This window comes from Ahaetulla prasina, chromosome 9 (genome assembly GCF_028640845.1).
Source record: "Ahaetulla prasina isolate Xishuangbanna chromosome 9, ASM2864084v1, whole genome shotgun sequence".
NCBI classification, from domain to species: domain Eukaryota; kingdom Metazoa; phylum Chordata; class Lepidosauria; order Squamata; family Colubridae; genus Ahaetulla; species Ahaetulla prasina.
Window position 1 is genome coordinate 24,966,270 of NC_080547.1, and position 27,816 is coordinate 24,994,085.

Consider the following 27,816-nt stretch of genomic DNA (forward strand, 5'->3'; position numbering starts at 1 on the left):
CCAAAATGAAGAGAGAAAGAGAAGCTTTGTCCAGAGTTCTCAGCACTCCGGGTTTTGTACATATCGTTTGCCTTTTTGTAATCTACTATGCAGGTAGGAAACTAGCCTTCTTAAAAACAGTTGGGCAAAAGGTATTTGAGTTATGGATCGAGCAATTGCTCCGGTGAAAGCAAGGAAGGTTCTCTTTGGATGGTGAATGCCTGGGTGTGAACTACCCAGCTTCTAGGCAGAGACGTCAGAATGGTCCGAATATCTACTCTGTCCCTTCACAGCTCTGTCCCTGAAACGAGATGGCTTTAAATGCATTTCAGTGTCTGTTTTAAAAAATGAGTTATTACACTGTTCTTTATAGAATAGATTACAGATCTGTGCATCTCTAAATCTAGAGAAGTCTTTGAAGGAATGCATCTTAAATACTGGTTCTGCTCAGGTATGTTTTTAAAACAAGGCAGTTTCGACTTTCAAACTACGTTGGTAATATTTACAGGAAAAGGACTGATAATGGCATAAATAAAAGGATGGATTTTAGCAGTATTTAAATTTCCTATGTGTGTATACAGTACAGTATACACCTTGACGCTTCAGTGAATTTAGTAGAATTTTCTCTTGAATCAATATATGGAGAAACTGTCTACTTGCTTATTTGGACATTAGATTTATTGAGTTCAGTGTGAGTTGCACTTTTGAGCAATTGTACCCAGTGTTGCATTGCTGATTTTGTGATTTGCACTTCCTGGATTATGGAATATGTTAAGATTAAGTTGCTGAGGCATGAATAACTATAAAATTCCCAACTATATAGTGAGGATACTTTTTCAGTAGTTTTCCAAGTAGTCTAGTTAGAATTGATATGTGAAAGATTAACATGAAGATAATAACTACTGCGTAATCTATGCCAAACTTTCCTAGTTGGGATCATTAGCTGGAAAGGATGTGAATCTGTAGGACACTAGCCTTGAAAAGCTGGATGGCTGGATGGCTGGATAGATGATAGATAGATAGATCGATCGATCGATCCTTTAAAGGTAATTATATAATTATACTACACTATAACATATTATGTCAATCTATAATTTAGAAATGTCACCTATCTTGGACACAGAGAAAACATTGCACCAGATTGTTTAATCCACATCTCCTTCTTTCCATGCTTATGTATTTCTGTATTCTTTCTATTTACGATGTTTAGGAAAGGAAACAATTATGTTTGTTTTGAACGAAAGTTTATTCAACCTTAACATGGTTGTCTCAGGTGAATTATAGGTACCACTAGCCATGATTAGTCAACAAATTATATTATTTCAAAAAGTATCAGTATTCCTTAAGCCATCATTTGTTGCATTCATATAACATACAATCATAAACCATGCATTAGAAGCTGCAGTGGAGGAGATATGTTCATGTAGCTCTTTACACACCTGGTCTTCCCGGTTGCCAAAATAATGCTTAGGATTTGTGGCTTTTGCCCTTGAAAGTACTAGATTTGTTTGTTCCTATGTAGTAATGAACAGATGTAGTCAGGTGGTCTGTTTCTGGGGGAAGCAAACAAGCTAGGAAATTTTCAAACCGATCTCAGGTAGGATCATACCTGAAGAAACAAACAAATTTAGCTCTTTGAAGAGTGAAAGCCACAAATCCTATGCATTAACTCAGGTAAACTAGAAGACTGGGTGTGTAACCAGCCATATGAGCATATTTCTTCACTGAAGTTGGTAACACATGGTTCATGGCTTGGTATTGTGTGAAGCCAGAAAATGAAGGCTTATTGAATATTTGGGCTTTCTGAAATAATAGTTACTAGGTCGTAGGATCAAGACTATTCCATTACATGAGATGTTAAAGGAAAAGGCTTCCTTGATTTAAGCAGGATTCCTGACAACTTCATGGACATGTCCATGGCATTTTTTTTGGCAGTGATATGGAGGTGGTCTACCATTGTCTTCTGAATTCCTAGTTCTTTTGACTTTCCAGTATAGCTGATAATTCTGAGATTTGCCAGTAATCCCCCATTCTTTTATTAATCAGGCCCAACCCTTCTTAGCTTTTGTGAAGGCTTAGTCAAGGTAAGCTAGATATTTCCATCAGCTATGTAGTATATTTCTATTTTTATTAAAGTAATTATTCCATGCTACCTAACTAAGATCAATAAATTATCACATTCATTTTATGCAGATTAATGTTTTTTTTGTAACCTGGGTTATTAGATTGAATTGCTTAATTGATATAATGGGGCATTCCCATCTTTTCTTGACCGGTTTTAAATGGCTTCCTTGTTAGGAATCCTACCTTGTTTTATTTGACCAGCATACGATTTGGGGGAAATGTGCATATGAAATGTGCCCTAAGGAAAATACATTGAGAGGTAACTTGTCTGGATTGTATATATTCACTACTACAATACAGTAATATAGATCAGGGTTCTCCAACCTAGGTCCCTTTAAGACTTGTGGACTTCAACTCCCAGAGTCCCTCAGCCAACAAAGCTGGCTGAGGAACTCTGGGAGTTGAAGTCCACAAGTCTTAAAGGGACCAAGGTTGGAGACCCCTGATATAGATGGACTAGAATTCTCTAGGGCTGGAGGACATCAACTTGAAAAACCCAGACTTGAAGCTAAGTGGACCTCAACAGTCTAAATTCTCAGAAACCTATATGGGAACTCACACATTCCTAAAATAGTAGATATGATGAGTGGGAAGCTCTAGCCCATGGATGTCAAACTTGCCAGGTCATGTTGCCTGGCCTTTCACGATGTTTTCCCCATTTATGGAGCTGGGGTGGGCGTGGCCTGTGTGCGATACATCCGGCTCATGGGCTGCCAGTTTGACACCCATGCTCTAGCCTGATGCTTCAGAAGAGAAAAAAGAACCAAAGAAAATGTTGGTCTTCTAGTCAAGATGACTTTGTGCAAGACTAGACCTAATTTAGTCACCATTTTGATCTGACATGCTCTCAAAATTCCAAATGCATTCGTTAGATCAAAACAATTGCTTATTTACACTTCATCTGATTTAGTTAATGCTAATTTAGCAAATTTAACACTCTCATATTCCCAACAGTAGCTGCTAAAAGCCACGAGCAGGTGCATTGCTACGAACAAGGCCATTTTGGGTTCTATTGAAGCCACGCCAAACCAGAAGCATCCCTATCTGAGGCTGCCTCTGCTTCCTTTGTCTGGCTGGTGATGTTGCCAAGCCTTTCATGTAATTTGATGAATCAGGAATGCTGCTGTTCCTTATACTCCAGCCTTTTAAATTAGAGCCAGGAAGGAGCTAAGCCCCACAACCAAAAGCTTTGTCCTTGGCTCCTGGCAGTCTCGAGTCTGCCCCCAAATGCTGGATCCGATGCTAGGAGACCAGCACGCCCTCCCTGTTTCCAGCAAAGAAGCTCCTTTGCCCAGGATACAAAATGTACTGGAAGTACACAGCTTTCAAAACAGTCAGCTTGAATGACTGCCAACTGTTTCCCAACGTCTTTCAGCGAACAAACACTCCTGATTCTATTCATAGTGTCCCAACCCTAGAAGAATTCCCTCAAAGGAACATCTAGGGGCTAGCTTAGCCCACCTGCAGTGAAGCAGAACCACCCAGTTATTTTGACCTCCCTTCCTCCAGTTGTCTAAACTAGTTTTCTCAACCAGACCCCCTCCAGATGGGTTGGGACATCAATTCTCATAACATGCAACCAATGGAGAGCATTAGAGTGGGGGAATTAATGGACAACAAAGCATAGATTTTGTTTATTTAGCCTATGGCATCAGCGTTCCGTGCGCCTTTGGCATTGAGTCATGCCGGCCACATGACCACGGAGACGTCTTCGGACAGCGCTGGCTCTTCGGCTTTGAAACGGAGATGAGCATCGCCCCCTAGAGTCGGCAACGACTAGCACGAGGGGAACCTTTACCTTTTATCTACAGAGATCATTCAATCACTGATATATTGTACATCTATAAATTTAAATAAAGTATCAAGATGGATGGATGGATGGATAGAAAGATAGCGTCTGTCTGTCTGTCTGTCTGTCTGTCTGTCTGTCTGTCTGTCTGTCTGTCTATCTATCTATCTATCTATCTATCTATCTATCTATCTATCTATCTATCTATCTATCTATCTATCTATCTATCTTTCATCTATCTAAATAGCTAAATAGCTAAATACAATAGATAGCTAGGTAGATAGCTAGATAGCTAGATACAGTAGCTATCTAGGTAGCTAGATGATAGATAGATAGATAGATGATAGATAGATAGATAGATAGATAGATAGATAGATAGATAGACAGACAGACAGACAGACAGACAGACAGACAGACCCTCTCCCAGCTGAGACCCCTAAATGCCATCCGTTCTTCTCACAGGAGCCTTTCCCTCTGGGGATGATCTGCTTTGAGTTCTTTCCTATAGAGACAGAGAAAAAAATCTGTCACCAAGACCTTGGAGACTGAGATTGGCCATGTCCCAGGCAAAAGCCACACCTCAATTCTTCTAATTCTAAACACCTGTAGAAAACAACATTTTCTGGAAAGATGAATCTTGAATGAAAGTATGTCTTAGAAAACTCAATGTTTTTGAACGTGCATGAGAAAAGTTTGCCTTCTTTAAAGAATATATGTGGCCATCACCCTGTCATGTAGTTTAATTTATAAATAAGCTTTAAAATTGGTTCTCCCCCGACTCCCATGCATTCACTATTCCTTTCCTTCATGTGATTAAAATCTTATACTTCGAGCTTATAAATACGACCCAACTTTCCCCCCAATTGAATATATGCCACTTGATTTTTAGTTGAATGGCAGGGGGGAAAATCTATTAAATAATTCAATAGGATTCAAATTAGAGAGAAGCAGGTGTTACCAGACAGATAGCAGAACTCTGGCTGGTGTATCATTTAACCTTTCCTAGCAAGAGTAGAAAGACAACTCGTGGTCCTACACAGGAGACAAGATCAACTACTATCTGAAGTTAAAACAGTTTGAGAGTAGTTGATCTTACTTGGTTATGCCCTCACTAGTAAGTAAAAAAAATGTATTTCTAAAGGTAGAAGGAGCTGTATAGTAAAGTCCTTTTTCCTGTTAGATTTATGGAGCTCATGCTATAATCTGAAAATCTCTTTTAATACAGCTGATAAGAAGCATCATAGTTAACTGATCAGGGCTCTCCACATGGAATAATAAAAAAGGCAAAATGGCAGCTATGATGCCCATAAAACAGGCAAGGCTTCAATTACACAATTACATCTTTATTTATTCTTTTACCATGTCCCGTGGACAACTATGCAGTAGTTGATTCGGTCTTTGGATGGTCTGAATTTTAAGAAGACTTGGAATAAAATTACATACCCCAATAACAAAGCCACATACTTTGCCTGTTTAATGCAATATTATATATTTTCTCCACTGTACATTTCTGTGAGTTCTACAAACATATAGCTTGAGGGCTTTTATAAAAGAAACCTAGTGCTATGTTTGCCGTGACTATAAAATTCAAGCCACACAAGCAGAAATATGAAGGATGTGCACTGATGTAGATCTCTTCTCCTCTTATTCCTGGTGATAAGTTATCATACAGCTTATTAGAAAAATTGAAATATTTCTGTAATTTATAGAATCCCAAAGCTACTATTGGCTATCGAAGAACACGTGCATTATCACTCCTTAAAAGTGCCCATCTCATCCTTACTACTTACCATATATTAGTTATATAACGTAATCAAAGCTGCCCTTGATTAATATTCTATGTGTGACCAGTCTAGTGTTGTAGTGCTTGTTCTTGGCATTTCTTGGTGAAAGAGACCAATGATTCATTATAAATTGTTAGCTTTGGACTAATAAATAGTGGTTTGGACCCTCTCTCGCTTTTTCATTTCCTTTCTGTGTTATTTTGACCACAACACTCTCTATCTTCCATAGCCAGGTAAGGAGCACTGTGGCTCGAGCGGTTGGAACGTTGGGCAGGTGGTTAGCAAGCCCGCATTTGAGACCCATGAGCTCCTGTGGGGCAGGTTTGAGCTCTTGTCCTTCAACTCCAGCTCTTGCCAAGGACATGAAAAGAGCTCCCAACTGGGCATCCCCAGGGCCACAGTGATGTCATCGGCTAATCCTTTCAACCTGGAAGCTTCTTGGTATTTCTGACATGAGTGCAATTGTTGTTGTTAGTTGTAAAGTCATGTCCGACCCATCGCGACTCCATGGACAATGTTCCTCCAGGCCTTCCTGTCCTCTACCATCCTCTGGAGTTCATTTAAGCTCATGCCTACTGCTTCAGTGACTCCATCCAGCCACCTCGTTCTCTGTCGTCCCCTTCTTTTGCCCTCAATTGTTCCCATCATTAGGTTCTTTTCCAGTGAGTCCTTCCTTCTCATAAGGTGGCCAAAGTATTTGAATTTCATCTTCAGGATCTGGCTGTTGTGACCCAGGCCCCAGTAGTTAGTAGGAAACTCAGTAAGTGTAAAAACAAACAAACTTTATTCGAACAGCTGAGAATGAAGTAATAGTTCAACTAAATTAAATCAAATTCCTCCCAACACAAATTCCTCAGTCCTATCATCAACCTTGGTCCAATTAGGTAAACTGCCAAAGGCCTTTCTTGGCAAAAGTTCACAAGACACTGATACAAAATAAATGCAAGAAGATGAAGCTATCAACATTGTTTTCCGGCAAAGCCCAAACGCCGTTGCTGGTCTTTTAAGCCTTATGGGAGGGGCCAATCATCTCTTGGCTCTACTCCCGAGTCATCGTCTTTGCTTGAGCTGCTCTTGCCTTCTGGCAGTTCTTCTCATGTGTGCATTAGGAACAGGCTCCTCCTGTTCCTCTGCCTCACTACTGTCAGTCTCTGGAGGCTCTGGAGTCCACATCTCACTCTCCGATGGCCCTGGCCCCACCTCAGCCTCTGATGCAGAGCCCTCATTCGGGCCTTCCTCAGCCTCCAGGACTGGGCTATGCTCTTCCTCAGCCTCATCGCTGTCCGACTCCATGCCAGCTCCATAGGCTGCTGGCGGACCACAACACTGGCCTTCTAAAGAGCAGTCAGGGTTGATCTCCTCTAGGACTGACTGGTTTGATCTCCTTGCAGTCCAAGGGACTCGCAGGAGTCTTCTCCAGCTGTTGTGACTCTTCCTCCCTCCTCTCCTCAGCCGGGCCCCTCCTGTCTCCAACCGGGCCTTTTATCAGACTCCGAGTCTGATAATGAAGATGAACGGCCTGTCATGCCTCCAGCCCCCGGCCCTGGCCCCATGCCCGGAGAGGATGACAGGAGTGAACGAACAAGCCCGATAAACCTCACTCATACGGCGTGTGTTCCTTTGGCTCAGCCATTAGAGGAAGCCAGCCAGGTGCTGGAATTACTGACAGCAGATCCAGCTGAAGACAATTCAGAGTGGGAGGACTCTCGCTTCTGGACATCTGAGAGGTGATGCCAGCAGAAGGAGGGGTGGGGCAGGCCTGGATAAATGCTGAGTCATGGAGCCACACCCCACAGCCTATATAAAGGACCTGCTTTTGGCATTCCAACCTTGAGTCAAGCAAAGTCTTATTGAGTTTGCTGATACCGGACCCTATCGCTGAAGTCACAACTTGGACTCCTGCCTGTCTATATAAACCTCGAAGGGACTTGGCAAGCGTACGGGTCTGGATGGGGAGAAACAGGCTCAAGCTCAATCCCTCCAAGACGGAGTGGCTGTGGATGCCGGCATCCCGGTACAGTCAGCTGAGTCCACGGCTGACTGTCGGGAGCAAGTCATTGGCCCCGATGGAGAGGGTGCGCAATTTGGGCGTTCTCCTGGATGAACGGCTGTCTTTTGAAGACCACTTGACGGCCGTCTCCAGGAGAGCTTTCCACCAGGTTCGCCTGGTGCGCCAGTTGCGCCCCTTTCTAGACCGGGATGCCTTGTGCACAGTCACTCACGCCCTTGTGACGTCTCGTCTGGACTACTGCAATGCTCTCTACATGGGGCTCCCCTTGAGGGGCATCCGGAGGCTACAGTTAGTCCAGAATGCGGCTGCACGGGTTATAGAGGGAGTCCCTCGTGGCTCCCGAGTGACACCTATCCTGCGCAGGCTGCACTGGCTACCTGTGGCCTTCCGGGTGCGCTTCAAGGTGTTGGTGAACGTCTTTAAAGCGCTCCATGGCATAGGGCCGGGTTATCTACGGGACCGCCTGCTGCTACCGAATGCCTCTCACCGACCCGTGCGCTCTCACAGAGAGGGACTCCTCAGGGTGCCGTCGGCGCGACAGTGTCGTCTGGCGACACCCAGGGGAAGGGCCTTCTCTGTGGGGGCTCCCGCCCTCTGGAACGAACTCCCCCCAGGACTTCGTCAACTTCCGGACCTCCGAACCTTTCGCTGCGAGCTTAAAACTCACTTATTCATCTGCGCTGGACTGGGTTAGTTTTTTAAGTTTATGGGTTTTTAATGGGTTTTTATTTTTAAATTTTAATTGTGGCCAATTTAATAAGTTTTTTTAATTGTATTTTAATATTTATAGTGTATTGTGTATTTTTTACTTGGCTGTGAACCGCCCTGAGTCCTTCGGGAGAAGGGCGGTATACAAATTTAAATAATAAATAAATAAATAAATAAGCTGCAGAGGCTTCATTGCCAAGTTTGCCACGGACTTCCTTGACTCGTGCGTCCGAGTGGGGGGTGGGACATGACACTAGCACCATAGTTCAAAGGCCTCAATTCTTTGGCATTCAGCCTTTCTTATGGTCCAACTTTCACAGCCAGCCATACGTTGCAACTGGGAAAACCATCGCCTTGACTATACACATCTTTGTTGGCAGGGTGATGTCTCTGCTTTTTAGTATGCTGTGCTTTAGTATGAGTGCAATAGAAATAAATAAATAATCAGATAAAGCAGAGGGCTAGACCTTTCTTCGTGTAAAGGAGGATAGATCTCTTTTTGAGGTCCTTTTGAAACAGGTATTGTTACATATCAATACATTGTCTATTGTTGTACCTTTATGCTCCAGTGGTGGAACATGACTCTAAGGGCAATGTTGGCTGAAGTTATGTACAAACGTAGCAAAATACATGGAGATCACATAGATCTAAGAAAATAAACCTTAAAAAGCCAATGTTGAGAATGTGGGAAAGTGTCTGGAAAAGTATACATAACGCCGAGTCATTAAAAGCTAAAGATGTCCTTGAGCTGAGCTGACCTTTGGTGAGTTCATCCATTCAGGGGTGGGTTTTTTGGAGAGCGTGAACAGAAATGGCTTGCCATTGCCTTAGTATAGGTGTCCTTAGCTGATCTCAAAAAGTTATCCGGGGTGAAGCCTAGTAGCTGAATGACCTACCTCTAGAGGGAATCCCAGATTGTTTTCTTCTTCTTCTTCTTCTAAGAAAAGCCCCCAATAGATCCGAATAAAAGAAGAGCAGCATGAATGAGAGGCCACGGCTTTGATTTGCTTTTCCTCCACTGTTTGACATTGTTTGTTCTCAACCCAATTGCTTTTGTTCCTGTGCTGCTCCCTGATCTGTGCCTCTTCCACATGGGTGCTTTCACAGAAAGGAAAAAGGAGATCTCCTCAGAAACTTCCCATGATGCAACAAGGAAGTCAATTCAAATCAGAAATGTGGGTTTCCGCACATATTTCTTTTTTAACCATGTCGTTCTTGAGCATCGGCTTGCCTTCTGCTTGTCCTGAAGTGACAATGCGAGATAAAACAATAGAAGTTTGGGTATCCATAGATCTGATGATCTTGGGATTCATTTAGTCCTTTCCGTGCTACGTACATAGTTCCTACTTTAGGACTTGATGGTCTCCCAAACAATCCATATTTCTATCTGCTACATACAGGTAGTCCACGACTTTCAATAATTCATTTAGTGACTGACCAAAGTTACAACAGCACTGAAAAATGTGACCTATGACCGGTTTTCGCATTTACGACCTTTGCAGCCTCCCTGTGGTCACGTGATCAAAATTCAGACAACTTGACAACTGTTTCATATTTATGACGGTTGCAGGGTCCCACGATCCCCTTTTGCAACCTCCTGACAAGCAAAGTCAATGGGGAAGCCAGGTTTACTTAATAATCGTGTTACTGACTTAACAAACGCAGTGACTGACTTAACAACTGTGGCAAGAAAAGTCATAAAATGGGGCAAACTCATTTAACACATTTTTCACTTTGCAAAGAGAAATTTTGGGCTCGACTGTGGTCGTAACTCGAGGACTACCTGTACTGCTCCTTGGGCAGCTGAAACTTTCCAAAAATGACACATATGACACTAAATGTGTTTTCTGTCTCAACCTTGTGGTCAACATTCTATCCTGGTTTCTTGACTCTCCCTCCATTGTAGGGATATACAGGTAGTCTTCGACTTACGACCACAGGGGAGCCCAACACTTCTGTTGTTAAGTGAAACATTTATTAAGTGAATTTTGACCCATTTTACCACATTTCTTGCCTTGTTTGTTAAGTGAGTCGCTGCAGTTGTTAAATTAGTAACGTGGTTGTTAAGTGATTCTGGCTCCCCCATTGATTGCGTGTCAGAAGATTGCAAAAGGGGATCACATGATCTTTGGACACTGCAATGGTCGTAAGTAAGAGTCAATTGCCAATCACATGACCATGAGGACGCTGCAATGGCTGCAAGTGTGAAAAACGGTCATAAGTCATTTTTTTCAGTGCTGTTGTAACTACGAATGAACGGTTGTAAGTCAAGGACTACCTGTGTCTTGCATTCCTGATTCCATCTATAGCAGGGGTCTCCAGCCTTGGCAACTTTAAGACTTGTGGACTTCAACTCCCAGAATTCCTCAGCCAGCTTTTTTTATTTCTTTTTAGTTGGAGACCCCTGATCTATAGAAACAGAGTCATAGGAATCAATCCTTCTGAAACTTCAAGATATTCATACCAAATGATGTTGGACTGAAGAGCTGACTTAAAACAATAGAATCTCTTTTCTCCCTTTCGTCTCCCTGTACCATTAAAACATGAGAAACCAGACACGTTTTGCCTCATATCAAAAATTTTAGGGCAGCCTTTCCAGTCCTGCAGTACTCAGGTAAAACAGAATTGTCATGGTTTCTTGTACTTTCAATTAAATGTTTCCTCCTTTTCACCTCCATTTTTAACTTCTTCAGTTTAGTGTTCATAGTGAAGTGTTTCCTTAATTATATCTGTATATATATACATGGGATATCGAGTAAATGGGATCAAACTTCAAAGTCGCCGCTTACATTTCAGATGATATCAGCAGAAGCCTGGTGAGATCCACCACCTTCTAAAAAGAGGTTCAACAAGTGGTGGGGATGGAGAATAGATTTCACGACTGGTTCTTTAGTTCAGAGGTCATCAAACTTGGCAGGTTTAAGACTTGTGGTCTTCAAGCTATGCTGGCTGGAGAATTCTGGGAGTTGAAGTCCACAAGTCTTAAAACTGCGTTGAAGGACATTCACCCACCGCTGACTTTTCCTGCAAGACACACGAAGCGTAATCCAGCTCCATCTTTACCAAAGCCTATTGAAATGAATGAGAGCTTCAGAAAAGCATGTATACGATTTGGTATTTCCAAACAACATGGAAAAGTTCAAGACATATAGAATATTTTGGGGTGCTGGATGCAAAACCTCTGAGCAAATATCTTCTTTTGCCTGTCTTTTTGTCCATCTTTGTCCATCTGTTTGTTATCGTTCTGACACTTAGCCTAAATGTCAGTGAACTCATTCTTTTACACAAAAGCACACTTCCGAGCCAAGACTGTGACACTGTCACCGCATTGCACAGTCTCACTCTTCTGGGTGCTAAGGAAAGGAAAGGTCAACCGTGTTCTATCTCTGACTCTCTTTAAATTATATCAATCCCGGAAGCTAAGAAAGCGAGTTCTGGCAAGTGTCTGAACAGGGTTTAAATTATGTTGCATTTAGGCGGAGTGAATTAATTGTTTGTGTAGTACCCATCAGCACAATCTAGCGTTCAGCCCTTCTGGCTCTTTGCGGCAGGGTCTCATTAAGGCCTTTGCTAGGGAGCTGTAGGAACCCCTGTTAATTAGCCAGTTACATTACCAGCCCTGGAATGAAATGTATGGTTTATAATTAAACAAGCATGCTGTAATGAACACATCATGCAATGCCAACCGTATCCTATGGCATTCATTAGTGTTTACACTTGAGCGTGCACATGACTGCAACCTAAACCTTTATTTTCTATTGAATTTAATTAATTATCCAATGACTTGGTAGACCTCATCCTTGCTCTTTTTCTCCTTTGCATTAGTAACACAGATCCTTAAGCCCATCTGGTGACGTTCACACAACAAAAGCTCTATTCATCCAATATTGGTCTCAGTATGCTTGTAGTTAAATCGGTGCTATGATTTTTAAATGAAATATGAACAATGTGGTCAGGGGTGGGTTGCTACTGTTTCACATTGGATCGGGCAAACTGGTAGCGGCAGCGGGAGGTCCTGCCCACCTGCCCAGACGTTTCCGTGCATGCGCAGAAGTGCTGAGGGTGCACACGAGCGAATCGGTAGCGACGGGATTTGGAACCCGCCCCAAATGTGGTACTCCAGTTTTATGTTAGGATATACACTAAGATCAAACATTACATACTTACAGGACAGCAGTGTACTGGGTCGTCACAACTCAACCCTCTTTTCCAAGTGAGTTGCCTTCTGGGTATGTTGGACTGCAGCTCTGTTATCCACATTCAGCATGGTCTTTCTAATCAGGGAGCTCTTGATTATAATCTTATCGGTTCTGGATATTCTCTTGGCTAGCAAGTATTAGTGACTTCAAATAATATATGAAAGCATGTATTAGTGACTTTAAATGAGTCGGCAATAGCAATAGCACTTATATGCGCCCCATAGTGCTTTATAGCAGGGGTCTCCAACCTTGGTCCCTTTAAGACTTGTGGACTTCAACTCCCAGAGTTCCTCAGCCAGCTTTGCTGGCTGAGGGACTCTGGGAGTTGAAGTCCACAAGTTTTAAAGGGACCAAGGTTGGGGACCCCTGCTTTATAGCACTCTCTGAGTGGTTTATAACCTTAGCATATTGCCTCCAACAATCTGGGTCCTCATTTTATCAGCCTTGGAAAGATGAAAGGCTGAGTAAACCTTGAACCGGTCAGGATTGAACTCCAGACTGTGGGCAGAGTTTGCTTGCAATACTGCATTTTAACCACTGCAACATCAGGGTTCCTTTTTAGTGTCAGTTATATTTTTATTTCTTTTGTCCCATTAGAGCTGATAGACGGAGTCAATATCACCAGTCCGGTATTACTGATTCATGGTACCGTTGGGAAGCCCGCCCTGCTCTCTGTGAAATACACCAGCACAAGCCATGACAAGCCTGTGATCAAGTGGCAAGTGAAACGCAACAAGGCGGCGACAGTGGTGCAATCCATTGGCACAGGGATCATAGGGAACCTACGCCCAGAATATAGAGATCGGATAAAAATCTTTGAAAATGGCTCCCTTCTGATCAATGAGTTGCAGTTATCCGATGAAGGGATCTACGAGGTGGAAATCTCCATTACGGATGACACATTTACGGGCGAGATGAACATTAATCTTACAGTGGACGGTAGGTTGGTCTTAGAAAAACTAGATTTATTGATTTATTGATTTTTATTTACCTTACATACATCCTGACTTAAGAATTCCTTGGCCCAAACAACACATCAATTTATTTCTTATCATGCCTTTATTACTTAATAGGTAACTGAAGGTGATGAACATACCTAATGTTCCTTCCTCCTTCTGTTTTCCCAACAACAATCCTGTGAGGTGGGTTGGGCTGAGAGAGAATAGTCTAGACCAGGGGTCTGCAAACTTGGCTCTTTTAAGACTTGTGGACTTCAACTCCCAGAGTTCCTCAGCAAAGCTAGGTAACTGCTGCTACCCTATGCCTCCCACCGACCCGTACGCTCTCATAGAGAGGGTCTCCTCAGGGTGCCGTCCGCCAAACAGTGTCGGCTGGCGGCCCCCAGGAGTAGGGCCTTCTGGAATGAACTCCCCCCTGGCCTACGTCAAGTGCCTGATCTTCGGACCTTCCGTCGTGAGCTAAAAACATACTTATTTATTCAAGCGGGACTGGCATAATAGTTTGATTTTAAATTGGGGTTTTATTAATATTCTTAAATATTTTAAATTTAATTTTAATTATTAGCCGTTTTTGTAATTTTGATATGTTTTAATTTGTTTTAATTGTACATATTTTGTATTTTATCTCCGGCTGTACACCGCCCTGAGTCTTTCGGGAGAAGGGCGGTATAAAAATTCAATAAATAATAATAATAATAATAATAACTGATGATGTTACCTGCTTGTGTAATGAAATGTCTGCAAGAAAACAACCAAGCTCAAAGAACTCCAAGAACTTCTCCTTTCACACCTGAGCTACAAATATTCTCCTTTAATGAGAGAGAACGACTAGCCCAGAGTCAAGATCAAAGTGGCAGGTAGTCCCTCAAGTAACCAGCTCCTATGTCATGTATGGCTTTATAGCATGAATCACAACCAGAAGCAAACTGGTAATCAGTGCAGCTTGCAAAGTGGAGCTGTTACATGGGCTTATTGAGATACTGCATATCCATCACTATTTGTGCTGCTACATTCTGGACCAGTTTGGGTGGCAGCCCCATGTAGAATGCATTGCAGTAATCAAGTCATGAGGTGTTGTGGGAAGCCCCCCCCCCCAAAAAAAAGAATGAAATATTTTGGGAAATATTAAAAAAGACAGAATATTATATTTCCTTAAAGGAGAAATGGAGAAACATGTTTTAGAGGCAGAAAGCAGCTCCCAGTCATTCTCAATAGCCCACAGCAGATGCCAGCACTTAAGGAGATAAAGAGCTTATTGAAAGAAGCCAACTATCTAGATGGCTCTATTCATAAGCAAAGCAAATACTGCAGGCAGAAATCCATTCAAGACAGGATATTTCAAAACTCCTCACAGCAAAGGTTGACAGCTAACAAAAGCAGAATGGTAGGATTAGTACAGCAGCCCCTCACCCAAGATCCAGCACAGGACAAAAGCCATTAGCCACAATAGGAATTGCCCAACACCCTTTCAGAACATAAACCCCTTCATTGCACAACCCCCTCTCCAGCAACATTTCAGGACCTGTATAAAAATCCTGGCACTGATCTAGCTAATTGTTCAGCTGACCTAGAACCACAAACCCTGGTGGTTCTGTTCAATAAAGACCTTCTTTCCAATCAGCCTCCATGTTGTTTCCAGCGTCTTTCTCCCAGCTTGGAACTGAACCAGATGGATTTTCCTTCCAACAGGTGGCTAGGGCATGACTAACTGTCTGAATGTATAGTTTATTTCACGGTACGTATGGAGTAACAGATGAGTAACCGACTGTAGGTTTGACTCAGTAAAAGGGGAGGACACTGCTGAACCATTCCTGGAAATATATTTGAATCTTTAGAAAGTAAAAATGGAAGAAACTTCATATTCTACCATGATTGTGTTAGTTATAAGTCAAGGTCAAAAGAGCCTGTGACAGGCTGTCAAGATTTTGCTAAAGTACCTTAACTATATTAAAGTACATTGTAAAATTCCTAGCAATTCCCATTTCCTGATCTGGCCTATCTCAAAAAACAAACAAACAAAAAACCGTGATAAGAAATGAAACCTTCATCCACATCACCTGTACTGTACTGATATATTTATTTATTTATTTATTTGATTTCTATACCGCCCTTCTCCCGAAGGACTCAGGGCAGTGTACAGGCAAGAATAAAACAGACGGTACAATATACAAATTTAAAATGCAGTTAAAAAACTTATTTTAAAATTGGCCTGAGAAGTAAAATATATAATAAGCTAAAAAACCCCATTTAAAATTAATTTCTAAGAATTTAAAAATTTGTTAAAATCAATTTAAGCCAGCCCCGCGCGAATAAAAAGATGTGTCTTCAGTTCGCGACGGAATGTCCGAAGGTCAGGTATTTGGCGTAAACCCGGGGGAAGTTCGTTCCAGAGGGTGGGAGCCCCCACAGAGAAAGTTCCACTTGCAAATATTTAATTGGAGTCTTCCATCATCCGAGTTGTATGATTAGAGATTATGCTAACAAATGCTTTCAGAATATATATTTGAAGAACGGGTACAGTGAAACTGTAATGAACATTATTACCAGCACATGCCAGCTGAGAGAAAGGCTGGAGACACCAGACTACTTTGTCTCCTAGATTAGATCCTGCAGCTGACTTGGGTTTAATTGTAAAAGGTCCATCTGGAATCAGTTTCTGCTCAGCAGACTATATACAATCAAGGTCAATTAAACCAGAGGTCTCCAACCTTGGCAACTTTAAGACTTGTGGACTTCAACTGCTAGAATCCCTCAGCCAGCAAAACTGGCTGAGGAATTCTGGGAGTTGAAGTCCACAAGTCTTAAAGTTGCCAAGGTTGGAGACCTCTGAATTAAGCAATGGCTTTGTGGATTATTGTCTTTCTCTTGGTGATTGGTGAATAATCTGTAATGGAAGCAGGGAAAAAAAGCCTGATTGATTTCACTAAATATGTTTCCTATCAACCCTCTCCCTCATCCATTATCTGTGTCTTCAAGTCCAACAAGGTGCCATTTCATTTCTTTATTGATTGTAGTTCCGGTTTCAAAGCCTCACGTTGCCTTGGCCTCCTCAACTGTGCTGGAGCTGAGTGAATATTTCTCTTTCAATTGTTCCCACGAGAATGGCACTAAGCCTAGCTATACATGGATGAAGGACAACAAGCCTCTTAGCAATGACTCTCGGCTGATCCTCTCCCATGACCAAAAGATCCTCACCATCACTAGAGTTCTGATGGCCGATGATGACACTTACAGCTGTCTGGTAGAGAACCCCATCAGCAAAGGACAAAGTGTTCCTGTAAAACTGACCGTGTACAGTAAGTATGGGATGCACAAATCTATACACATGGCAGTAGCACAAAATCTTGAATTTTAATATTTTCTTGCTTTAAATTGTTTTTATTATGATATTTATGTATCGTTTTTATGTTTTTATATATCTATTTGTTCACTGCCCTGAGTCACTCTGTGACAAAGATGGGCAGTAGATAAATGTTATAAAAATATTTTTAGAATAATTCGTTATTATTGTTAGCATAAAAATTAAACAAAAATTAGAAAAAGAAGAGAGAAAAGAGCAAAGAGAGAGAGAAAAAAAGGAATGACTTCAAATTTTCTTTGGTGAAGTAGATTTCAAAAATAGTACAATCTCAACCTTTTGTTACATTTCACAACATTTCAAGCCATTTCTGTAACGATAAAATCATTCTAATCACCAAAACCTAAAATCAAAGTTTCATTTTTTTCAGTTCTGAGAAAAGTCCAGAAGCGGATTCCTAGTAGAAACAAAGCCAGATAAATTCTTTTCTTTAATTAAAGCACTCAATTTCACCATCTCTGCTAACTCCATCACCTTTATCATCCACTCTTCCATTGTGGGAATGAATGTCTTTCCATCTTCATGTTAAGAAATGTTAAGAAAGAAATATAAAGACAAAGATAATAATGATGGTGATAATAATAATAAGGACTTAGAGCAGGGGTGTCCAAACTTGGTCCCTTTAAGACTTGTGGACTTCAACTCCCAGAGTCCCTCAGCCAGCAAAGCTGGCTGAGGAACTCTGGGAGTTGAAGTCCACAAGTCTTAAAGGGACCAAGTTTGGACACCCCTGACTTAGAGACTTGGCTAGCTGTTCTGGTAAACTCAGATTAATAAAGTGGTCCCTCTTAACGATACTTCAAATTCGGGTTCTGTCTTCTGTTTTTTACTTTCCTCTTCACCAGGCCTTTTGAATTGAAGTAATGATGATTATTTAAGTGCTGTTTATTGTTTTGAACTAGAGTCTGACTGTTTAATAGCTGTGTGTGAATGTAGTTTTTATGGGTATATTTTGAACTGTTTGCTACTTGGAAAGGCTTTGAAAAGACATTTGCAAATTGAAAATAATAGAGTAATGAGGAAGGAGATGCCGTGGGAAGAGTAAAGATTATAGTGGGCTATAAATCTAAAGAATAAAACAGGGGAAACCTTGAGTTGAAAATCAACTTTGGCATTAGCAAAGTGCTTTGTTGCCAAGAAAATAACAGTGTCTGCATGATTAACAGGAATCAAGTTTGATTCAAGGAAGACTTTATTTTATTGCTCACTTTGCCTTCTTCTCCTAAACCAAAGATGTTTTTTCAAAAAGCAACTGGACTTTTCTTTGTCTTTCTTCCTTGAAGATGTTTTATCTCTCATCCAAGAAGTTTCTTCAGAGCTGAAAAATCTTCTTGGATGAAATGCGAAACATCTTCAAGGAAAAAATAAAGGAAAATTCAGTTGTCTTTTGAAAAAAAGACCTCTGGGACAACCATGGCCAGGATGACTGAGAATCTCCAAGGACTTCTTCTCCTGACTCACATCCCATGAACATTCTTACGTTCTGTTGCTTGGTGAGCACTTGGAATCTATATAAATATGTATAGGAAGAGAATCTCTGTCAGATTTCATAAATCTGTTATAGCAATAAAGTTCCAGTGCTTATGCAGAGTCTGTTTCCTGACTATCTCAAAGAATTGATACAAGCATTTGATGGTTGCATTTGCATTATGGCACCAATGCACGGATACCATCATGTTGGCACCAACCTGATTTGCTGCATTCATTGCAACTTCCATGGACAAGTGGCCCACTCAGCTTTCCACAACTTTCTGCTCTTATTGCTGCTCCAGAGTTACTATTCCCCCTACAAGAATATGGAGAATAATATCTTTAAAATAAAACATTATTTTGGTTCAGAAACTTGACCTGACCCAGGCATGACCCTCCCCCTCCCTTCCTTGACAAACTCCTACAAAATAAAAGGGGGTGCAGAAGAATGGAGATGTTTTGCTGGCTACTAAACTGGAATTGGCAGGTAATGCCAAAGAAGGCAGCCAGGTCTCCATGGATTCTCTAAAACAAGAGCATGAAATATTGCCTCTAAATAAAACTCAGGAGGTAGTTATAAATCAAGGGTAAGGCCACAGTTGTACAGACTGTAGCCAGATGGCCCTGGATGGTGTTAACTTCCAGTTCTTCAAGGAAACATATTATTTTTGGCTATCCCTTGCTATGTAATATTAAGGTGCTAAGGCAATATTTTGAAAGAATAACAGCTTATAATAGTCTTAAGAAGGGAGGGAGGGAGGGAGGAAGGAAGGAAGGAAGAAAAAAAGGGAGGGAGGGAGGAAGGAAGAAAGGAAGGGAAGGAGGGTAGGATTTAGTTCTCAGGGGTTCCAGCCTGCAGTTATATAAGTGTATGTACAATATGTGTACAAATATAAAAGCAGAAGCTTTCATCAGACATCTTCCTGATAATTTTATCTTTCCCCTCAGAGGTAAGAAACTCAGCATAAAGCCACAACCTTTTAGTTTAATCCTTGAGGTTTAGGCGAATCTCAAGTCTTACTCTTTTCATTTAATTAATCACATCTCTAATTCAATTTTTGTCTTTTCACAGGAAGGAGCTCCCTCTATATAATCCTGTCCACCGGGGGAATTTTCCTTCTTGGTACCTTAGTGACCGTTTGTGCCTGCTGGAAACCATCCAAGAAGTATGAAGCTGAATGCATATTATCTATAACTTAAACATAATGTCCCTATTGGGAAACATAGACGTGCTCATTATCTACAATTACCAATGTCCTCAATTTTTTCCCCACATGAAATGAAACACATTTTAAGACAAGCCATCTTCTAATAGCAGATGGTTTAATTTTTGCTTTGCTGTAACCTTGGTGAAACTGTGCTGGCTCTGGTACTGGGGTGGTATCCAAGCTAACCACTTAGTTGAGATCTGAAAAAATCCTACTTTCAAAAATGATGTATATTATGTTGAAATGCACCTATTTCTCCATTTTTTCCCTGCAAAATCGCAAAGGGAAATTATCAATTTGCTTTGGAACAATACTATATTAAGAAAACCACTCCATGCTTTTAGAAGGCATTTAGCAGTGCAGCCCAAGTTATATTTAACAAATCAATCCTATTAATCATGTTGAAGGCTCAGCCAAACAAGGGAAACGAAACTGGGGTTCAGAGATCCATTCTGCAAAACTTTCTTTTCAAATGAAAGTCATTTTCACCATTGCTTATATCTCTTCAGCAGCTTCAAATATGTACAGCTGGGTGCTTTATAAGGTTGTACATGTAACTGGAACAAACCTCAGATCCTGAAGTGGAAAGGAATAATTTAGCCCAGGTCTTCTTTTTCCTTGGATAAGAGTAGATGGATGGGAAACTGCTTCCTGATAATGCATGCTAGTGAAATTCTGGATGAAATAAAATCCTTTATGATGATTAAAGATCAGAGCTCTATATAATAATATTTCAGTTAATAGAATAGAATAGAATCTTTATTGGCCAAGTGTGATTGGACACACAGGGAATTTGTCTTGGTGCCTATGCTCTTAGTGTACATAAAAGAAAAAATACATTCATCAAGGTACAACACTTACAACACTTAATGATAGTCATAGGCTACAAATAAGCAATCAGGAAACAACATCAGTATAAATTGTAAGGATACAAGCAGCAAAGTTACAGTCATAACTGGAAGGAGATGGCTGATGGGAACGATGAGAAGATTAATAGTAGTGCAGACTTAATAAATAGTTTGACAGTATTGAGGGAATTATTTGTTTAGCAGAGTGATGGTGTTCAGGAAAAAAACTGTTCTTATATCTAGTTGTGTCTAACAAGGTAGCCTAACATTTCAAAATAGAAATTGTAAAATGAAATTACAGTTAGCTGAAGAAATCAGCAATTGTCATCTCTTCATTACAGCTGGACAATAGATGGCAACACTCTATTGTTATATATCTTGATTGGTATCTGACAGCAGCAGTTTAGTGTAAAACTCATCTGTTTTGTAGGATGGGTGAAAGTGCTAAGTAGGGTCACAACCAAGTATCACATGCTGAACTGTCTGTCTCTCCAGAGTTACACAGTCATAGGGATTTTGTTGTAAGCTCTAGATCCAATTTATTTCTTCAAAACTCTGGAGAATGGCAAAGCATGGTAGACCAGACCCACTCTTGGTGATCCAGGATAGACTGTTAGTCTCTGCATTCCATAATTCCTGGATTAATAGTGTTTGAGTTGTCCTTAAAAAGAATCCATAGTTTGTATATACATCAATTCCTACGGTACAATTTTAGTTTAATGAGTCCTTCTTCATGAACCTCCGAAAATGTTGGCTAAAGGCTCTTACACAAAAGAGAGGCCATCTCTTTCGGGTAAGAGCTTTGGCCATCTGCACCCTGCACCATGATTTTTCTAATTTTTCTCCAGTGTTTTGTTTTCAGTAGGGGATGTATCAGCAGATATTGGGTACTAGTAGAAAACATATATTTGTATGAGAGAGTTTCTTAATTTTTTTCCCCCTTGTAGTAATTTCTTCCCAAAACTATGTTGCTTCATCAAGAAAAAGACTTGTTAGTTGCTCTTTCTGGTTGGTGGAACATTGTGCAAATCTGGACAGAGTGCAGCATACAAGTCCCACAGGTCATCATGGGACACATTTTGCTCAGCTTTGTTGGAAGGTAGCATTTGAGACTGAAATACCAGCTGTCCATTGTATGAGGTATCTCATCAATAGAATATCAAGATGGCTTTACCATAAGCAAGCAATATCACTAAGACAAGCTCTTGGGCTCTCTTTCGTTGTAGGAACAAAAGAAAACTAGAGAAGGAAAGTTCCTCAGAATACCTGGACCAGAACGAAGAACACTTAAAACATGATGGTAAAATAATTCTCCCATACTGGACTGGGATCTCTCTATGACAATCTTTCCCATCTGATGCTCTCCAGATGTGCGGGAATACAAAATCTGGAATTCCTATATTATTGACATCCCATCTTACTAATGTCCAGCTAAGTTGTGAGAAGGATTCTTAATTTACAGAACTTCTTAATGAGGTTTACACAAATGTATAGCTGATGGTTTTTATTAATGAGAATGAAAAATGGAACCTTGCTTTAATTTGGGGATATGGGGTTTATTCTGTTGAAAAAGTAAAGGAAGAGAGAGGCTATTTTAGACAAATCCAATTGAAGTAACCCAGTCAAGTACATCAAATTGGAGCACCAGAGGTCAAGGTAGGCTACTTGACTGCAGATTCAGTCTTGGTAAGTAAAGCAGATATTAACAGAGATGGACAAAGATGTTGCGGGAAAGATCTACAACCAGCAGAGGTCTTAATGCAATTATAGAACTTGGTCTTTTTAGGTACTTATAAACTGCCTATCACTGGCACATTCCCAACTTGTTCACAGGAATTGTTTTTACACATTAAAAAGACCCTGAAACAATATCAATTTCCATTTTTGCTTTATTATGCAGTTGAGGTTGTTCCTAGAAGTAGCGAACATGAACGCAAGAATCCAATGGCTTTGTATATCCTGAAGGACAAGGTACGGTATATCTCATGCTGTGTGATTTCGGGACTGCTGTTAACTCACATGTCAACAGTTAACCTTCATACAGATGATATCGGCAAGCCTACTGAAAGATTCAACATTATAATGTAAGGTCTTCTAGTATTGATGTGAACCTGGAAAAGATTGTGGCTTTATTTCTCTTTGCTATTGGAGACAACCTTGTTTTCCTTGGAGGTTTTTAAGAAGAGATTGGACAACCATTTGTCTGAAATGTTGTAGGGTTTTCTGCTTAAGCAGAGGGTTGGATTAGAAGACCTCCAAGATTCTTTCCAATTCTGGTATTCTGTTATTCAATATTAATATAACAAACCATTCCCCTATGGCCAGCAAATCCTTAACTGATTTATTTACTTATTTAAAGAACTGATATGACCTCCTGAATCAGCTAGTGATCTCATTTTAAGCAGCTCAGAACAACCAATAAAAACAATGGAATAAAAATGAAAATACCTTTTCCACTTCCAACCAAACTACTGACCTCCTGACAGCCCCCTTCTAGCCCAACACTTGGGGGGAGAGGCAGGTTTTCACAGTCTCCTGAAAGGCTAAAAGAGTAGAGGCCCCTCAAATCCCAGGTATAAGGCTATTCCAAAGGGCTTGGGTGGCTAGAGAGAATCTAACTGTAGATTATGTCCCAAAGGTGCTATTTTTCCAAAAGGCAACTGGACTTTCTTGCTTTGAAAATGTTTCACTTCTCATCCAAGAAGCTTCTTCAGCTCTCAGTGCATTTCTCTTCAGAACTGAAGAAGCTTCTTGGATGAGAAGAGAAATGTTTTCAAAGCAAGAAAGTCCAGTTGCCTTTTGGAAAAAGCACCCTTGGGACCTAGATAATTCAGACTCTCCATAGACAACTGTAAATTATCCACAGATGATATCGTAGTAGTGGTTACATACCGCTTTTCCTCTTAAAGCAAGCTAATAGTAAAAATTCAGAGGTTATGATACCTAAACAAATCAGATCTAATGGACTTAGAAGAGACACAGAGGGAAATATTAAATGGGCCAATTAGTTTGACTGAATTAATGGAGGCAAGGAAAAAACAGAAAAACAACAAAACTCCAGGTCCAGACGGCCTACGGGTAGAATTTTATAAGACATGTCAGCAATTGTTAGACGAAATTTTATTAGAAACTTTTAATGAAGCACTTTTGAAGGCCAAAATACCCAATTCATGGACCGAAGCCAGTATCACGCTTATCCCAAAAGAGGAGACAGACCAACTACAAATAACAAATTATAGACCAATATCGTTACTAAAAGTAGATTATAAACTATTTACATTGGTAATGGTGGAAAGATTAAAGAAAGTAATAAATGAATATATACATCCTGACCAGAATGGTTTTATGCCAAAAAGGCAAATAAAAAAAACCATGAGAATAATAATAGATGTATTGGAATATTACGAAGCAAACCCAGACAAACAAATTAATATTTTTAGATGCACAAAAGGCCTTCAATAATTTAAACTGGAGATTCCTTATTCTACAATTATAAAATATGAAATTTGGCAATACATTTGCAAATATGATAAAGAAAATATACTCAACTCAAATAGCAAAGGTAGCAATAAATGGAGATATGACTGAACAATTTACAATAATAAAAGGAGTGAGGCAGGAATGCCCCTTATCTCCCTTATTGTTCATTCTAACATTAGAGATACTGTTAAATAAAATTAGAAGTGATAATGAAATAAAAGGACTGACAGTAAAAAAAGAAGAATACAAACTTCAAGCCTTTGCTGATGACCTGGTCTTCATCCTGGAGCAATCGATATCGACAGGATCCAAACTACTATCACAAATAGAAGCATATGGGAAGGTAGCAGGACTCAAAATTAACAGGCAAAAAACAAAGGCACTAATGAGAAATCTTACAAAACAACAGGAGAAGGAACTAGAAGACAAAATGGGTATACAAATGACAAAAAAAATAGCTAGGAATTTGGCTAACAAATAAAGGTTCATCGATCAGAGAAGACAATTATAATAACACAACAGATAAAGATTACTTAGAAACTTGGAGCAAATTACAGCTATCTTTGCTAGGGAAAATAACATCAATCAAAATGAATGTGTTAGCAAGAATATTATTTTTATTCCAAGTAATACCCATAAAATTAGGGAATATTTTTAAAGACTTCAATAAACTTATAGCGAATTATATTTGGCAGGGGAAGAAACCAAGGATTAAAATAAAATATTTACAAGATAGCAGGGAAAGAGGAGGATTCGGACTCCCAGATTGGGAAACCTATTATAAAGCAACATCGTTGATATGGATCAAGGATTGGATAGAATTAAAAAATAAAAGAATTCTAGCATTAGAGGGGTATTGGATCTACAAAGAGGGTGGCATGCATTTCTGTGGGAGGGAAAAAGTAGACAGCATGGATATTTTCAAAGGCATTTAATTAGACTGCTACAGACATGGCAAGGGGTAAAAAAGAATCACTATGATAAAATTCCGGAATGGTTATCCACAATGGAGGCACAAATTTACCCAAACGCATTAGACATTGGTAAAATGAGAGGATACAAAAATTTGTTAAATAATCAAGGGGAACTAAAAACAAGACAGGAATTAAAAGAACAGGGTACAGACATTGATTGGTGGCCTTACAGGTAAATAAAATCCAGATACAAGACAGATTTGATACAATTTGGATTCCAAAAGGAATCATATGAATTAGACAAAATTCTTCAAGGTACAGAAGACAAATTGATTTTTAAAAAATCTACAATTATTTATTAAGAGACAAATTGGAAGAAGAGGTAGTCAAAGAAAACATGATAATTTGGGGAAAAAATTTCAGTTATAATATTGAATTAGATAAGTGGGAGAAATTATGGAATACAAATTATAAGCTAACAACGTCTGTACCCTATAAAGAAAACATGTGTAAAATGTTTTATAGGTGGCACCTGCCACCAGCTAGATTCGCAAAGATGTTCTTCAATACTCCACCACTATGTTGAAAATGTAAACAACAAAACAACAACCACATATTATCATATGTGGTGGTCCTGTCATTAAGCGAAACAATATTGGTAAAAAAAAATAAATTACAAATAGAAGAAATTATAAATCATAGAAATGAGGCCAGAAACATTTTTACTGGGAATAATTCCAGGGTCATATGAAAAAGAAATACGGTATTTAATTATCCACATAGCTACGCACAGAACTGGAAAAAGGACAAGGAAAGATTAAATAACGGCTAAATTAGGAGTAGAAATAGAAGAACAAATAGGAAAAAACAAAAATTGTGGAAAGGAAGTTGGGTACATGTGTATATCGAAGTATACAGTATATGTAAATAAAATAATTAGAATAATATAATATATTATCATGATATATATATGATATATTAGAAATATATGTATAAAAGAGACATTAGGATAAAAGAGACAAAATGTATAAGTATTGATTACCAATGCAAAACTGTTGAAAAGAAGAAAGTGTTAATTAAAAAAAAAGTAAAGATTCAGAGGTTAATTTGGGAACCTGGATCATAAATGAATGGTATATGCCAGGGGTCTCCAACCTTGGCAACTTTAAGCCTGGAGGACTTCAACTCCCAGAATTCTGGGAATTGAAGTCCTCCAGGCTTAAAGTTGCCAAGGTTGGAGATTCCTGGTACATGCAATTGCTTAAACACTAATAAATCCATGAATTCAATCTGCTTTTCTAACAGTTGTCAGTTGTCAGTTGTCATGCATGAGGATGTTAGAATCTATTCATAATTTCTGACTGTAGCTTCCTGTATTTTCCTGTTTTTCAAAGGATTCTCCTGAAGCTGAAGTGGAATCCATCCCTGACTCCAGAGAAGCAATTCAACCTTCGCCACCCAGCTACTCCAGTTCTCCACCTCCTCCTGCTAGATCCCCTGGACTGCCGGTTTGGGCTGCCCGTAGACACCATCGCTCCCCTGCCAGGTCTCCGATCACTTCCAGAACACAGAGCTCCCCCACCAGGCCGCCCAGCTCACCTGGACGGGCCCCAAATGCCACTCGCTTGGTTCGGACTGCAGGGCCTCATCTTATCCGAGAGCAACAGGGAGAGCCCAACACCATGGAAATCAATGCTTAAAGACAGCTGACAGAGTGTATATATGTGCCTGTGTATATAGAGACAGCTCCCTTTCCTGTGACTGTTTCCAGAGGTAGCAGTAAGTGAACTCTAGGCATTTTTGCACATGCCAATGGGTTTTTCCTAGTAAATGGAAGAAGTTTGGATCCTGTTTCTAGATTAAAAAGTGAACCCCAGTGTTTCCACTGATTACCTGGACTTGCTTTATGTAATTACGGTAGGTTTGATGCTCCAAAGTTCTGCATGTTTCATGAGCATGATCACTAACTTGCTATCTGTAACATCTGCCAAACAACGTACAATTATTGCTTCAGCCTTTTTTATTTGAAAAAAAATGGTGATGACCGACTAGTTGCCATAAAATCTGGTGATTCCATCCAAACCTTGTGAGACTTATGAATGTATTGCTAACAGGTAGGAGAACTGAAAGACTACACAGTTGCTACTTCTAACAGTGAAGAAAGTATGTTTGGAGTGCAGTTTTATCTGTGTTTATTCCTAGATGTTGCATTCAATCCAGTCTGAGTTATACATAGTTAAGGAGTTTCAGGATTACAACCATAAATAATTTTGCTTATGAAGGACATATTTCATCAACTAGGTAGTCACCTACTGCAGCCAACATGGTGAAGCATTGTGAGACATCTTAAACATTAACATGTTTTTCTTTACCTAAGCCCTTTTCATAAGGCACATTAAATATTTTATAACATTCCTCCTTCTCCCTCTTCTTATTCCTTCTTCTCACCTTCTTTCTCTTCCTATTCCTCTTTCTCGTCTCTCTCCTCTCTGTTTCTCAATAAATAAATAGTTCAGACATTATGTGATAGAGTACCTCTTTAAACACACTAGCCTTTCTTAGGGTAACACTTTCCAGGTTCCTTGGAATCCTCAGTGATAACGCTGGAAGTTGAAACACAACATGTCCAGAAGAAATGAGATTGTAGAAAATTGTGTAAGAGGTTTAGTGATTTATTCATAACAAGCTTGTTTGAAGACGCTAGGTGGCACTCTTGTATAAACTGATATGGAGCACTGAACAAAAACCGTACTCCAAGATCTTATGCTTCTGGTATGGGTTGCTAACTCTTATGGATAAATTGAAAGTGGGGCTGCTGGGAAGATCTGTGATTATGATCCAGCAGGTCTTGTCATGTGCTCTGATGTTGCAAGATGGATTTGCAAACGAGTAAATCCTATAGTAGGAGCTTGGGTGATGAGGATAAAACCTTTGCAAAATCAAAGGCCCTTCAGGCCAGCCAGGTCCAAAGTAGAAAAATGCCAA

At 40.0% G+C, this 27,816-nt stretch overlaps 1 protein-coding gene across 1 annotated transcript; it reads left to right on the forward strand.

Annotated features, from left to right (window-relative positions):
- Nucleotides 1–27,075, forward strand: HEPACAM (hepatic and glial cell adhesion molecule). Its single transcript, XM_058194557.1, has 7 exons — nt 1–93; nt 13,192–13,533; nt 16,568–16,849; nt 19,454–19,547; nt 21,664–21,737; nt 22,338–22,408; nt 26,226–27,075. The coding sequence occupies exons 1-7, from the start codon at nt 6–8 to the stop codon at nt 26,529–26,531; spliced, it is 1,257 nt and encodes a 418-aa protein (XP_058050540.1). The 5' UTR covers nt 1–5; the 3' UTR covers nt 26,532–27,075.
- The last annotated feature ends 741 nt before the right edge of the window (nt 27,076–27,816 follow it).

What these genes read in the sequence shown, in the direction of transcription:
- HEPACAM (XM_058194557.1), top strand. Translation starts at nt 6, where the DNA reads ATGAAGAGAGAAAGAGAAGCTTTGTCCAGAGTTCTCAGCACTCCGGGT. An exon ending in AGAACACTTAAAACATGATG is followed by an intron (nt 21,738 to 22,337) that starts GTAAAATAATTC and finishes TTTATTATGCAG; the next exon opens with TTGAGGTTGTTCCTAGAAGT. An exon ending in TGTATATCCTGAAGGACAAG is followed by an intron (nt 22,409 to 26,225) that starts GTACGGTATATC and finishes TGTTTTTCAAAG; the next exon opens with GATTCTCCTGAAGCTGAAGT.